Consider the following 15,586-nt stretch of genomic DNA (forward strand, 5'->3'; position numbering starts at 1 on the left):
CTATTATAGCAGCAAAAGGAGATGAAAGATTCAAGATGATCCCTCCCATGTCCTCCACACTGACACAGAGGATGTTCTGTCTTCAGAAACCGAGGAAGGAACAAGTAGCAATAATCCAGTAGGAAAAATGCTTACTGCTGTCTGTGTTTTGCTGGAGCGAGGCCCGGCTGGGAAAGCGCTGGCGGCACCTGGGTCTGCCCCTTCCCAGCCCCCTGGTGCTGCTGCCGCCAGGGTCCGGTGTTGCCCAGTGGAACCACAAACCCCACTGGGAACTCGATGGAGTGGCTTCCATTGAAAAAAGCAAGCAAGGGAGGTGAAGCAAGAACTGGGAGGTGAACAAAAAAACCCAAAGAATACACTTTTTAAAAATGAGTATGTTGTGATTTGAAGATATAATACAACATGCCTGCCGAGCTGGCACAAGGGGACCGCGGGCTCCCAGCTGAGCAAGGGCCGGGGCACCAACCGAACCGCACTGTCTGCCCTTAATCGTCTTGTCGGGGGGCGGCAGGGTTATTTTTAACCCCGGATCCTCTGGCCGATCCAGCTGGCAACGCCTCGGCCCTTCCCCGCCGCACGCCGCGAGTGGGACCTGGCAGAACCCGACGGGAAAACTGCAGCCGTGCGGTGGGAACCTGCGGGAAAAGGGGTGTTTTCCCCCAAATCCCGCCCCAGCGCTCGAGGGGGACAGAGACCCGCGGCGGGGTGGGGGGGGTGTGGGGAGGGGTGACTGCGTGCCGCGCCGCACGCACCGCGGGGGGGGGGAGGGGGAGCCGCGCCCCCGCGCCGCGCCCCGCCCCGCCACACCCCCGCGCGCGCGGGCATTCCCGGCCACCGCCCCACCCCCGCCCGACCTTTCCCCCAGTTTCCAGCGCGCGCTCCCACCCCCCCAACCCCGTCACTCGGCCCCGCCCACTCTCCCGCCTTCCCGCCCGCCGCCGGCTGAGCCGCCACCGAGCGTGCCCACGCGCCGCCCTTCCTGCTGGCATCCGCGCGGCACGCCGCGATCACGCCGGCTGCCGCCGCTCATTGGCCGGCCGCGGGCCGCGGCGGGCCGTGATTGGCCAAGAGCCGTCTCCCCGCGGCCGCTCCCCCCCGCGCTGTCTGGCACAGGGAGCGGCCCGGAGCGCTTCCCGCGCCGCTCGCGGCCCAGCGGGCGGGGTAAGGGGAGGAGGCGGAGGCGGGGGCGGTGCCGGCCGCCGCTGTGTGTGTGTGCGCGCCGCTCCCGCTGTGTGTGCTGCGCCTGCCGCTCCCGCTGCTCGCCGGCCACACCGCCGCCGCCCGCCGGAGCCGCGCTATGCACGGCTCGCCGTGCTCGGAGATGGGAGATGCGTCCGCGGTAAGCACGGGCCGGGCGGAGGAAGGGCGGCGGGCAGCGGGTGCCCCCCGAGCCGGGGACAGCCGGCTCCGCCCGGCACGTGCGCTGCGGCGGGCGGGGGCGCGGTGACCGTTAGTGCCTCAGCGGGGGCGGCGGCCCCTCGGGACCGTTACTCACCCCGGGGGGGATGGTTGGTTGAGACCGTTACCCGCTGCAGGGGGTGGCCGGTCGGTGCCATTGCTGCTGGGGCGCCGGTCGTTGCAGGGCAGATCCTTCAGGGGCGGGTGTTGCCCCAGTCACCTGTGGGGGTGGGGGGGGCCTGCCTCAGCAGCAGTGCAGGGGAGGCGGCAGGGCGGGACCTGCCCTTCTCCTCCTCCTCCTCCTTCTCTTCCCGCCATCCGCCCCTCTGCGGCGCCGCCCGGCCGGGGGCACCCTTCGTGAGGCGAGGGGCGGGAGGGGGTGGCGCGGTCCCCGGGGGCGGGGAGAGGCGCAGCCCGGGGCGGGAGGCATAGCCCGGCGCTGGGGGACCCGCAGCCCCGTCGTCCCCGCCCGCCCGCCGGCTGCCCGCGCACGTAGGGCCCCGGCAGCCGGCGGGGTGATATGAGGACAGGCGGCCGGGCGCGGTTAGAGCCATGTCCCTGGAAGCGGGAGAGCCCGGGCTGCCGCACTCGCCTCGAGAAAAGGGCTTTTTTAGTTTTTCAAGTTGTTTTTTTTTTTTTTTTTTTTAAGCGAGGAATATTTTTTCGTGTTTCTTTAGGGAAAACTGCTGTCCTAAACCGTAGAGTTGTAAAAAAAAAAAATATAAAATAAAATCTGCTGGCTTGGTTGCCAGCAGTTGCACTTGGAGGAGCACTTGTGGGCTTTCTGGCTGCTTAATGCTGAGCCTCGCCTGGTGTGGCTCCTGTCTGACAGGCGTTCTAGGTCCAGGCTGGCAGGCGACATCATTTTTTTTTGCCCTCGTTCCAGTTCTGTTTTCAGTGGAAATTCCTCGAAGTCTCTGCCAGGGCAGTTGAGTGCTTGGATCTCTGTTCTAGAGTTCTTTAACCCCTTCCTGCTCCCAGCCTTCACATCTCCATGCATGGTACCCCTTGGTTTATGTGCAAGTCCTCTGTGAGTCCAGTACTGGCACTTTGGATCCATTCTTTTTAAGGTGTTTGCCATACACGTCCCCATAATGGAGACCAAGTGATACAGCTTTGCATCTTTGCAACACTACTGCTTAATGAAACTCAGTAACAAAACTCATTGACTTTGGTGTGTGATGTCACCCCACAAGTATCCTTCCCTCTAGGGCTTTGGGCCATGCTAATGCTGTGGTGTTGCTTTCTGTGGCACTTTTGCTTATATATATATGTATATATACACTTTGTATACCTTTTGCTGTGGTATATAACCACTCTGCATAACAGCAGTAGGCTCCAGAATCTTGGTCCACGTGTTTGAAACCCAGCCCTCACAGTTAGCTGGTGTGCCTGAACACTGGAAGAGTTTGGACACCTTGTTGAGACCGAGCTGGCACGTGAACCATAAATCAGCAGTGCAATGTAGCTTTTGGAGTCGCTGCCAAGCACTGAGAGAGCTTTGTGAAGTCTGATTATCCTTTTACAGAGGAGTCAAGTATTTTGCGTGCATACACATACAAAAATTTTCTGTGACGCTTGCATTTGGAAACAAATCAATATGATTATGTCTGTATTTATGGTATTCATAATGCGTTTGGGATACCTCATACCTATGTAGTATTATACCTTGTCAAAGCACAATACAGACAATTCCCATTGTGCTTTCAATGCTATTTTTCTTCTTTTTCCCTACGCTCGTTTCCCTGTTGGTAAAAATAAGATTAAAATACTTTTGCAAGGTGTGGTACTCTGAATCAGTGAACATACCTTCAAGCATCTTGCTGTCAGCGGAAATTTAACTTCCAAATGTTACCAGAACGAAATTAGTGCTGAATAGCAGTTGTATTTTGGGTCCAGGAAATAGCCTTGCTTCAACAAGGTTGGAAATTGTTGTTTTTTTTTTTTTTTTCTTCTTTTTGCTTCTATGCAGGCATGGGCTGTGTTTGTTCAGAGCCGTATAATGCAGGAAAGTAACTTTGGAAATGTGAGCTATGCACAAATCTGTTACTTTCCTGTAAATCATATTTTGATTGGTTGGTTAGATTTTTTTTTTAAGGGTAACAGGGGTGGGGAGATGAGCTGGTGGGGGAGGGTAGGAGTTGAGCTGGTTGATAAAAGCCTTGCTGTGGGCACAGGATCTGTTTCAGATGACCTTGATCCTTAGCAGACAGTATGTGGGTGTTGTCCGCTTTGTATTCTGACTTGTCCTAATAGCCAGTAATCCAATTACGTTTAGGTTGACATCGTGGACATCTACGAATCTATCCGTGAAAGGCAGCGTCATGACAGTGAAAGGTCTACCTGCAGCACCTTGGAGCAGAACGACATTGAAGCTGTTGAAGCGCTTGTTTGTATGAGCTCCTGGGGTCAAAGATCACAGAAAGGTGACATATTAAAGATAAGACCACTCACACCCTTCTCGGATTCTGGCGATTTCACAATGCACGCTGAGGCTATGTCTGAATTACCAAAGGACTATTTATCTACACTGGTAAGAAAAACATGAAGGCAAAATAAATATACCTGCTGTCTGGATGTTACATCTCTGCAGTGTTTTGACTTGGCTGGAAAGGAGAGCTTGCTCAGGTGTCCCTGCCTAGAATAGCTACAGTATTGCCAGCGTTCTTTGTCTACCTAGAGTAGTGAGGTGGGCATGTTGAGTGTGGGTTTTTCTGCTGGCAAATATAGGGGTTTGAGCCCTGGTTAAATCTAGATGCAAAAGCACTTGCTGACAGGTTATTTAGTTTGACAGGTGCGCTAAGGATGTTGTCTGGATAGTTATTATAGGTTTCCTGGAGCACTTTGAGTGAGAATGGCAGAGTGAACTTCAATGATTAACACCAACTTCTCTGCAAGCACTGTATGAAAAATGCTCTTGGTGACATTTGGCTTTACTCTGACTTGTAAGAGAAAGTACAGGCTCCCCTTATGAAACAGACAATGCAATTAGTTTCTGTGTTGTGTACTTGTACATGTAGTCTGTTATTTCTCCAGGGCATTGGTCTACTCTGGCTGACTAATGTCAGTTGAATCACCGTTTTTTTTGGTCTGAATTTATGTTGTAACAGAAGTAGGTATTAAACAAGGGCTTGGTGCCATTCAGGTTTTGGATGGTTAATGCCTGTTTCAGCCAGTAGGCTTCTAGTGTATGGTTATGTCAGGAAAAAGTAGAATAAGAGAGGAAAGAGGCTGAGGTGGTATGGCAGCTGGTTGACAGATTTATCTTATGCTCCTGCCTCTCAATGTTGGCATTGTCTCCTGTGCGGCTCAAGAGACAGGCATGAGTTTTCAGTGGTAAAGGAGGAAGGAGGGGTGATGGCAGCAAGAGAGCATAGAGAGAAGTGGATGAATAAGAAGGAAGAGCGCCACTCCATTTGTGTTTATCTCAGAAGTAGCCACCAGCTGATGGGGTAATCATTGATTAAAGATCTAGGGTGTGCTGGAAGTTTGAAAAAGAAAGGGTACAGTGTTACTGTCTGTTGCTAGTTTGTTTTCTGTGAACAGCAAAGTGCTCATAACCTCTTACAGCTGCACCCATTGCTGAGGAGAAAGGAATGAGGGTGTTTTGTAGTGCAGTGAGCAGACATGCTGTGTTTTATGCAGGATTATATCTGCCTCATTGCCTTCCTTTTATTAATATGCTTTTGAGCATACTCAGAATAACCATCAGATGAAGCAATGTATGCTTTAATCCGTTTGTCTCAAGAGGCAGGTTCTGAGATTCTGGGGAGGGAGCATGATTTTATTTTTCACAGTAAAGATAGTGAAAAATTGTGCTTTGAAATTACACTGCTGTATAACGGTGTTTTCTTTTTTGTAGTGCATGACCCCTCCGCACAGCCCTGACTTTGCTGAGATATCAGCTGCTATGCTCCTCTCCTCACAAGTCACTTACTCCAAACCAAGGACTGTTATGGCGAACACAGCTTCCTGCTCAGTCACATCAACGACCGGTGCCTCTCCTATAACCAAGCCATCTGTTATCAACGTGGAGCAACAGTGCACTCAGAAGCCAGTGATATCTGAATCCTTTGCCCCTCAGCCTTGCAGGGCCATGGCAACTAGTGTGATACGACACACGGGTGATAGTTCTGCTTACCATCACATTCCTGCTGTGCAAGAGAAAACAAAGGTAACTTCAGGCTACAGGACTTCCAGAGACTGGTGTGGAGCGGATGACCGAAGACATTCCAGACTGCCACAGGACACGTGTGCTGCAGATGATTTAATTAACAAAACCTCTCCGGTACATCAACCTTATGCACGTGACTCCAGTGATAGTGTGACCAACAAAGGAGAACTACCAGTCCAGCCAGTTTCACCGCAGACCCACTTACCAAAGAATTGTGAGAATGACTTGCAAAAAGTTGCTACCCCAGTGACACCTGCCCCCGTTTCAAGTCCCCAAGTTCTCTGTCACATGATCCCTTTAAATGGACAAAGCAGTATGATCAATGCCTATGTCAAGACTTCCACTCCAACAGCCTCAACTCCCATGAAACCTATTTTGCCACAGACAGCCCCACTCTCTCAGCCCGTACTCATGGGACCTTCTGTGCCTCAGGGGACCGTCATGTTGGTTCTTCCACAGACCGCTGTCACGCAGACACCACAGTGCCCGCAAACAGTAATGACTGTTGGGAACACCAAGTTACTGCCCCTTGCTCCTGCTCCTGTATTCATCACTTCTGGTCAAAGCTGCGCTCCCCAGATGGACTTTTCTAGACGGAGGAATTATGTTTGCAACTTCCCTGGGTGCAAGAAAACCTATTTCAAAAGTTCCCACCTCAAAGCCCACCTTCGCACCCACACTGGTGTGTAGAACAGGGCAGGTCCTTTATTGCTTCCATATTAGCTTGTGTTAGGGTGCTGAAATGCACATTTTTGGGGAGGTGGGGTGAGAAAGGGGAGACGCAGGTCACAGGGAAACTTTTCCTTATCTTGGAGGAGGGAGGAGTGTTCATTCTCCATGGGCAAGCAAAACAAGACAGACTTTGTTCTGAGACCTCAGCTGACCCCATAGTGTTAGCTGAATTTCACGTGCTTCAGTTGGAGCAAAGCTTTGGCGTCTCTGTGTGTGTGTTTAGATTTGAGTGGAATCCTGCCATCTGGACTAGATCAAAATGAGTTGTGCAAGTCCCCTTTTTTGGGCCATGGAGAGGGCTGGGGTAAGCAAACCGTAGTACAGGTAGTTGGTCTTAATTGTTATACGAGTAAATAAAAAGAGAGAAAGTCAGAAACTGCATATTTTTCCAGAGTTTGGTTTAGGCTAAATGGGAATACATTGAGATTTTGGGCTACTGTGTTAGTAAGTAGAGTTTCTACAGGAATGTAGCAGTTTACTCAGTTACAGAAAGGGAATTTTAAAGGTAAATGAAAATTAATTTTAATTAATATGAGCTGATGTGCTGCATAAAATCTGGTCAGTCTGGAGACAGTATATGTGTGTTTTACTTATCCTTTTTCTGGAGCCAAAATCCTGTTATGACTAACTTTGAGTTCTCAGGGACTATTTTTGATGTTGGGGGATAGGCATGTCAGGAGATTGGTACAGAATAGCTCATTCAGAAGTTTGTCTCATTTTGTTTCTCCTTGGCTTTTTTCCCTTACCCTTCATTGCCCCACAGACACTGTGGTTTATTGGATGTCAGCTTCCATGGCAGGATTTGCATAATTTTGCCAGCTTGTCTTTGCAGTTCCTTTGAGGGAAGAGCTTAAACTCTGTATGAAACTGATAATCCTTGTAAACTAGAGCTCAGAGGTAGATGATGCTTCTACTTCTGGCTTGAGAGGAAGTGCTGCAGGCTGCTGAATTAATCTGGCACTACAGGATAAACATAGACTAGCAATAGGCGTCTCGCTTTGAGCATGTGCTGCTGCTGATCCATGGGGAAGCTATGTGTGTCCCTGTAGTGTGATTAAGACTAGGACATCCATGGGAGGTGAAGCACGCTGAACCCCCAACAAACAAGTCCATGTTACAGGATCAGAGGGCAGAGTAGTTTGGCTTTCTTTTCCCACCTTTTCCCTGCACACTGAGTAGCTAGGTGATATCACACGCACCAAAAATAGAACTTTACTCTCAATATCTGAAGTAGGAAGCCCCACAGAAGCGTTGTTCTTTTTTGCTGAACTCTTCTGTTCTGCTCTAAAGTGTTAACATAAATCTGGGTCATGTGGTAGACGTTTCTCTTGAGCTTTATGGCATTTACAGGCAGCGGACCATGTTGTCTAGGATAGGTCTGATGTTAAGCAGTTTCCCAGGATGAGCAGAGGCTAACAAGGCCAGCCTTCCTGACTGCTGTCATTCCTGGGTGTGCAGAGCTCTCATAGCTGCCTGTTGCGGCTCCAGCTGTGTGGGGATGGCAGCACAGGCGGCTTCTCGGCAGTGCTCGCTGGGGTGGTGCGTTTGTGTGCAGGACTGGATCCCTGGAGCAGCAGGACCCTGAGCATCGATTCCAGGCTTCCTATTTGCTCACCGTATTTGTTGATTACATGCAGCAGCTGTCACACACAGTTGCTTCTAGTTCAGTCAACAGATAAAATAGCTTTCTGAAGAAGCTTTTTCTTTAAAATGGGGTTTTGGACAACTGAAAAAATAGACTTGATTAAAGAACATTTGAAGAGGTATGAGGGAATAAGCAGAAACAATACCTACGATTTTTCTGTAGAACACAACTTGAGCTAACCAGTTCTGTGTAATTAATCACTTTTTGTAAGGCGAAATTTAAGTCAGTTCTTTGATAAAACTATAACACAGCTTCTCAGAAATAAGTGATACTTCTTTTATGTCTTGCAGGAGAAAAGCCTTTCAGCTGCAGCTGGGATGGCTGTGACAAGAAGTTTGCCCGCTCAGATGAACTGTCACGCCACCGTAGAACTCACACAGGAGAGAAGAAGTTTGCTTGCCCTGTGTGTGAGCGTCGCTTCATGCGCAGCGATCACTTGACAAAGCACACCCGCCGCCATATGACCACAAAGAAGATCCCCAGCTGGCAGACAGAGGTTGGGAAACTCAACAGAATCGCCACAGCAGAGAAACCGAAAAACAGCAGTGCTCTCAGTATGCTTATCCCCATGCCATCATCTGTTTGTCAGGGCTAGTGAGAGAAAGATCCTTCTTTAAAAACCTTCTGAAAATCAGGAAGAGGTCTGGCTACAACAGAACTGACAATGGCTTTTTTTCCCCATGTTTGTGCATACTTTAGTTTCCTTTAGGTCCTCTGTTAATAATGCCATGTGAGAAAACTATCATATCTTGCCTTGTCTCTTCCCTATTTGTTTTTTCAATACTTGGGCAAATGCAATCACCAGCACTTCAGGAAAGCAGAACTCTTTGGCAATAGGTTAAAAAGTCACTTTTAATGCTTGCTGTTAATATTTCGATGGACAGTAAAACAGGGTGATTTTTAAATTTTATACTAGTATTTTCTATACCAAATATATTTTGTATTTATTCATTTTGGTCTTGTTACGCAGACAGATTACTTGACCTGCATTAGTAGGGGTGTGCAGGTTGAGACCCAGAGTTTTGGAAACTCCTTTTCAGTAAACCTAAAGAATTGCATTCAGTGCATTTTGTAAACATATAATATTTGATAACTCTCAGTGGTTGGGATTTTCACACTTGCAGATCCTGACCTTGCAATGGGCTGGTGCTGTTACACCCTCCTTATGCAGGTGACATTGGGGGTTTGAGATCAAAGTGTGCCATCATTTTTAAAACAACCCAAAGCAGAATTATGTTCTTTCAGAAAAGAAGTGTTGAAATCCTCAACATTTTATAAGTTCATACCCTTTGCAAGTGGAAGCTGTTGTGACTCTTGGTAGAAGTTTGGCATACTGGCAATTCCTGAGTCCACACTCCACTGGAGCAAAATTTGGAGGATCCAGATTGCTCTGATGGAGATAGAAGCACAAACACTGTTTAGAAGCTTTGACACTAAAAATTGTGCTTTACTTTCAGTCTTACTAAACCAGCATATCAAAATCTACAGAAAAATGCTAAAAGGGCAAGGGTCTCTATTTTTTTTTTTTTTTTGAGTACAGGAGAAATAGAAAGTTAAGGGGTTATTTTATGTATTGTGGATGCTTGTGCACCTTATAGGAAATTGTTCAAGGCTTTCATTTACCTGTGTCAAAGAACCAGAGGAAGTACTAATCATGTCTAGACTTAAGAAATAGCCACCATGTCAACTCGATGATGCTCTTCATGTGGCCTTATACTTCTCCACAGTACTTTGTATAAAATCACCCTTTTCTATTAAATGAGATACTCTCCCTGTTGAATGGATTTTCTTTTACACCAAGTGTAAATATAGCTAAGAAGTGAACTCACTGGCTTCAGGAGTGCTGTGTTGTGATGGCATGGTATGAGTAATAAAACGAGATGCCTGGAGCACAACCGAACTGCTCTGTTTCCGTGGTGCGGAAGGATGTGCATACGTATTGTGGTAGAGCTGTTGTGCTGTGCAGCACCAGCTGGTGTGCTGGAAGACACCTCGCTTGCCCAATGAAACGCTTCTGTGGTGTTAATTCCTTCTGGACTCTTCTCCCTTCAGCCACTCCTACACCAAAGCTTAGCTGAGCACTGAGGAGGGCTATTTTTTCTGATTGTCTAAAATGTGAGTAACTAGAAATGCGTTATCTCTTGCACTCCTGTGTTATTCTAAAAAACTGGTCTTTCTTCTTGGTGCGGGCAAAGCACAGTTCTCATCTGTGTGAGGAAGACTTGCTGATCTCAGCTAGCGCTCCCCTGAAATCAGCAGAAACCTGTTTCAGTTGAAAGCAGACTATGTCATTGTTTTTCACACTTAAGCCTATAGTTATAAATAACAGTAACAAGTTTTCAAGCCGCGCTAAATTGGAGTATTGTGCTAAGTGTACTGAAGTTTTTGTGCCTGACCTTTGAAATGTCCATACCCCTTTCACTCGACACCCACTGTGCACCCCCATCCTCAGCATACGTGCTGCTGAGCGTGCCCGCGTACGCAGACCTTGCTTTGTGCTCTGCGGAGGGCTTGGCTAAATTCCCCTTTCTGGTAAAGGGGATGCTTGTGGTGTTGCTGTTCTCTGCCAATACCCAGTTTTCCAAATTTGTGTGGTGAAGAGACATTGCTGATACTGCTTTTTTTTGTTTCTCAGAAATCCCTTATAACAAGCAGTTTGACTTTTGGATGCCATTTTAGCATGCTTTTAACCAGGGGAAGACTGTCCTGTCTCAGTCCAGTAGCCAGTTTAGTATTTAATTTATTTTTCAGGCTAATCATTTATGGTATTCACCTGAGCAAGACAGTTTGGAAACTTGTGTTACAATTTAGTAAATTGTCATGTTAGTTTGTTGTGTAACAGGAGGGAAATGGTGGACTGGAGAAACCTGAAATTTAAAAAAGTGTGTCCTGCATGTGTGTCACGATGTGGAAAAGTGACGGCTCCCTCCTTGTTGGGTTTACCTGGCCTGCGATTCCTGCGAGGTGTGTGCAGGAATCAGCGCCCACGTCCGGGACGTGTGGCTCTTGCTGCTGCGGATGTGCATGACCCGCTGAGCCGCGGCCTGGCTCCTCTGCTCTTTCTGTTCCTTCCTGCTGCCTGAGGGTTTGTTATGGATGAAGCATGACTGGGTAGCTGCTCTCTTCGCACTTTACTGCCTGAACGCTGTTGTTCAGTCGTTTATTTTAAATAAATGGAATCACAGTTTTGTACCTGTTTTTAACTTTTATGAAATAAAAAGTATGTAATGTGACTGGTTTTAAATCGTAAAAAAATGTGAATTTTCAGTTTTCGCATTTTCCATTCCAGAACTATGTAAATCCATCTGGATTACCTTCTATATCTAGGCCAGTGGAAGACTTTGGGACTTCCTAGTTCACTTAACCTGTAAAGACAGAACTTTTTGGATCTTGTAAATTGACCAGTGCTTGTCCATTTATAATTTTACACAATGCTTCTTGTGCATTTGCTAGAATGCATACACCGCCGCCAGGGACTGGTGTTTTTGCATGCTGTCTGAAAGCAAGAGTCGGGATTCCTAACTCTTGTAAGCATGGCCTCCAGGAGCTGTCACAAAAGCTGATGACCTGAGTGCTACTCCGTCAGTGCTGCAAGCTGTGCATGGCACAAATGCTGGAAATAAAGAAGAAATTAGCATTTGGCTCAAAAGTTGGCTGCATTAGTCCTGGTTCGTCCCGTCACTGCACACCTGCACTCTGCTGGGCAACTGGTCCTGGCAGACTGGTTGTCACCTCCAGGTCTCAGCTGGGAAAGAGGTGACCAGCCATAGCAACAACAGCAGCAACTACTTTGAATTTTAAAGCATCTCTGATGTTTCTTTCCCTCTGACCAGATCCCAACTTGCAGCAATGTTTATTTCTAGCAGGGTGACGTTTTAATGGAAGAGAAGGGGAGGAGAGGGTGTAATGACAGCAGCTTTCTGTCATGGCCATTCACTGCAGGGTGACTCAGTCTCTGCAGTCACAGCCCTTGGAGAGCAAACCGGGAGCAGTGACTCAAGGCTTTGTCTGTGGAAAAGCACATGGTTCTTCCGCAGATGAAAAGAGAAGATCCTGTGGATGGTCCCACTTCCCCTTCGGGAGAACAACCGGAGGGGAAGGCTTTACTGCGGGATCTGTGTTCTGGCAGAGTAGCACAAACCGTACAGCTCTCAGCCCTGGGCTCTGCAGGATTCCATAATGCCTCTGTCTCCCAGGGGAAGATGTCCTACCTGTCCCTACTACTGTTTTTCAGGGAAGATTTTTCTGAGCATCAAGTCATATCCTAAACAATACCTGCAATTTTTTGGCTGATTTTTAGCTTGTCTCCCTCACTTTGCTTACGTGAAACACAACAATGGATTTCAGAGCCCTGTGCTCATCTTTCTGCTTTTTTTTGTAGAACTGAGCTGCGGTCTGAGCTGTTACGTGGAGCTGGGAGGTGCAGTCGGTGCACGTCCTCATGGGGCCAGAGTCTGGAACAGCTTCATCTTGTGAGAGAAAAGAGCTCACATGTGAGGAAGCTTTCCCAGGCATCGTGCAGGCGAAAGTCTGTCCATCTTGTAGCCATTCTAAATCCATGAAAACAAATAATTTTCTAAAGAAAAATTCATGCACACTCAAATGTGCCCATGAGTTTAATGCTACATTTTGCAGTTAGACCAGCATTGCTTCCCTGCCTGTGTTTATACGGCCAAACCTCCAGCTCCAGCCTTGTCTGGCTCACAAACTGCTGGGCACCGATCTGCTTGTGGGGAGGATATCGAGATGTGAATCTGTTCTGAAGCTGCAGTGCTGGGTGAGCAGAGGTGGCCTGTGCTGCCAGGAGGTTGCATGCTCGATGTGCTCCTCTGGCTTAGGCTACGGCTTTGGCTAACTCCAATTCCAGCTGTGCTCAGCATCCTGTGAAGGATGAAGGTGGCACAACATCTGCTGTCTCTTGTGAGCCAGCTCTTGTCTCTGGGTTGCATCTGGCTTGAGTTTATCCTCTGGGATAAATCTTCTAACTAGTTTTGAAGTATAATCTGTGAGCTCATCTGCCTGTTTACCTTGCATTTGTGTCTGGCAAGGCAGCTTGAGGTAGGTAGGCTATGGCCACGGAAAGGCAAGCTTCTTCCATGTGTGCAGAAAGAGTAAATAATGCCTCAAACCCCAGCAACCGACAGGCTAGGGAAATGGTGAGACTGTTCTGAAGGGAGCTGCAGAGCCTCAGCCATGTCTGCTGGCAGTCCATGGGATTGCCTTCCCTGCAGCAAGTGTATTAGCACTGAGGCATTTTCTATCCACGGTCTAATACAGCCTTCCTCATTTTTTGCTTCAGTCCTTGGGTGTAGGAGGATGGAACTGGGTGACATTTACATCCTGATGTGTGCAGAAGGCCGTGGGCACATCTTACACATGCAGAAAACTTGAGGAAGCTGGAGCATGCCCTTTCCTGGGAGAGTTTTTCCTAGATGGGATGAATACTGTAGGTTTAACTTTGTCCCTTGTAGTGTCCCTCGAGTTCAGAGCAATTTCTCTTCTCTTGGCTATCACTGTCCAGATAAGGCCACTTCACCCTGTGCAAATAATTGCCAGGTCCTGGGGGAAAAAATCCCACCCTGTGTATGAAGTCTGTGGCAGGACGCTCGTGTGGTGCGACTCCAGGGCTGCACCTCATCCAGGGCAGTGGCTCTGTCTCAGCTCCTGGGGTGTACGTGTGTGAATAGTTTGGCTGAAGGCTTAGTGGGGTTTGATCCTCAGCGGAAGGAGGGTGGAGAAAAACATCACTGGAGTGATGAGGGTGTCACCCTCCCTTCTCGTCTAATATTGTGAAGGTGAATAGATGACAGCAGGGCAGTGGACATGATGCAACAGGGACTGTTCGTTGCCTTACTCCCAGAGGTCTTGGCAACAGGATGCTGGCAGATAAAAACGTACAGAGGCCAACCCCACATATGCTGAGTAAAATGACCAGCATTCAGGGTCCCAGAGGTGGAGGCGGACTATGAAGACCTCCTGTCCTGAGGAGCAATGCTTATGGTGACTGGCTGCTCTTCATCATTCTTTCCAGCTGTCTCACACAAGCATGGATCAAGTCACAGCTTTGTTGTCCCCACTCAAGTCTACTTACAGCTCCTGACTGAATTCTTGAAGCTTGTAGATCTCACTGGATGGCTACACGCCAGGTAAAAAACAACTCATTTCCTAAAACTGCTCTGTCGCTGGTCTGTTTTTTAGTTGCTCTTTGGGAAAGTGTTCTGCCCATTTTCTGGGCTACTGAGAAGGCAGAGCTCTGCAAAAAGAAGCATCCATTGCAGTGCTGTCAGAAAGAAAAGCATCCACAAAGAAAGGGGAACAAAAAGGATTCAAAGCATTTGTTTGCAGATGGAAAAACTCAGATTTGAGTGAAATTGAGAGTCTCCATAAGTGTGCAAACTGTTTCTGTAGTTCCAAGCTCATTGTTTTTGTTTTTCAAGATCTTGGGTTGAGTAATTTAAAAAAATATGGGTTTAATGCTTTCACCACCAGAATGTCTCAGCTGGTGTCTTGTTGTACGGCCAGGTAAGAAACCTCCTGAACTCATGGAAGTCACTAAGCTCAGAAGTCGTGATATCTCTTCACGCACTCAAGAGTGATTTTTCATGATTAGCTGAAAAAGTAAATAGTAATAAGAAATAGTAATAAGACAGATGGTTGTGAGTGATTCTGTGGTGGCTGTAGTCAGAGTACACACTATCTTACAGTACAGAAAGCCTGTGAGACCACGGCACAATTTGAGGCCCCTCATTGCATCCCAAAACTTCTTTTTCCCACCTTTTCCAAGATGCAGTGGCTGTCCCAGCTGCATCAGACCCTTCTGGACTTTCCTGTGTTCCTGCAGCTCCTCCTTTTCTCTCAGTGGTACTGAAAAGCTTACCAGTGAAACCAATGTACCTTAATTCTGGGAGCAGAAATGTCCTCCCTTGGCTATCTGATGAGCTGATTTTGTGAAGAAGCTTAGTGGTTGGCTGTGCTAGGTCAAGAGAGATTTGTTGCAACCTAATAAAAATATGTTCATTTTCGATATTTTTTGTTTTCTAATAGTCACTTTCTGCCAAATTTTTAAAACTTAGGCTTTCCTTTCAGAGAACTTCAAATTGTAGAGCTGTTGCCTGTGCCAGTCACCAAATGCAGCCTCAGAGGGAGAAATTCTAGGAGGGAAGGCAGGGCAAGGGCAGAGGGAGCTGGGGAGAAGCAGAGCCACGTCCCTGCCTGTGCTGCCTGCTCCCTGCCTGTGCTGCCTGCTCCCTGCCTGCGCTGCCTGCTCCCTGCCTGTGCTGCCTGCTCCCTGCCTGCACTGCCTTCTCCCTTCCTATGCTGCCTGCTCCCTGCCTGCATTGCCTCCTGCCTTCCTGCACTGCCTTGTGCAGGGGGCAGCTGCTGCTATGTCCTGCCTGCGGGTGTCACAGCATGGTCCGACAGCACTGTGGCTGTCCTTCTGGTTTGCTGCGTCACTGGAGGCCACCAAGAGCAACCAAGCTCCTGGAAGCATGTCCCCATGTGTGCCAAACGCTCTGGGGGCCTTGGCACAAGCCAGGTCCTGGCCAAAAGAACAAAATCCAGATTAGAGGGAAATCTAAAACAGTGATTAAAGCAAAACAAAGTATGGAGTGCCATGGCCACCTACAGTGCTGGTG

At 48.3% G+C, this 15,586-nt stretch overlaps 1 protein-coding gene and 1 long non-coding RNA gene across 2 annotated transcripts; one reads left to right on the forward strand and one right to left on the reverse strand.

Moving 5' to 3' along the window:
• Positions 1 to 359: 359 nt before the first annotated feature.
• On the reverse strand, positions 360 to 1,686 carry LOC139827637 (uncharacterized). The gene is made up of 2 exons (XR_011738533.1): positions 1,496 to 1,686; positions 360 to 635 (listed from the first exon to the last, which is right to left on the reverse strand). It is a non-coding gene; the product is annotated as an uncharacterized lncRNA (long non-coding RNA).
• Positions 1,164 to 9,729, forward strand: KLF11 (KLF transcription factor 11). The gene is made up of 4 exons (XM_065834815.2): positions 1,164 to 1,339; positions 3,677 to 3,931; positions 5,261 to 6,254; positions 8,240 to 9,729. The coding sequence occupies exons 1-4, from the start codon at positions 1,298 to 1,300 to the stop codon at positions 8,542 to 8,544; spliced, it is 1,596 nt and encodes a 531-aa protein (XP_065690887.2). The 5' UTR covers positions 1,164 to 1,297; the 3' UTR covers positions 8,545 to 9,729.
• Positions 9,730 to 15,586: the final 5,857 nt, after the last annotated feature.

The sequence above is a fragment of the Patagioenas fasciata genome, chromosome 3 (genome assembly GCF_037038585.1).
Source record: "Patagioenas fasciata isolate bPatFas1 chromosome 3, bPatFas1.hap1, whole genome shotgun sequence".
Taxonomy (NCBI): Eukaryota; Metazoa; Chordata; class Aves; order Columbiformes; family Columbidae; genus Patagioenas; species Patagioenas fasciata.

What these genes read in the sequence shown, in the direction of transcription:
- KLF11 (XM_065834815.2), top strand. Translation starts at nt 1,298, where the DNA reads ATGCACGGCTCGCCGTGCTCGGAGATGGGAGATGCGTCCGCG. An exon ending in AGATGGGAGATGCGTCCGCG is followed by an intron (nt 1,340 to 3,676) that starts GTAAGCACGGGC and finishes AATTACGTTTAG; the next exon opens with GTTGACATCGTGGACATCTA. An exon ending in CCACCTTCGCACCCACACTG is followed by an intron (nt 6,255 to 8,239) that starts GTGTGTAGAACA and finishes TATGTCTTGCAG; the next exon opens with GAGAAAAGCCTTTCAGCTGC.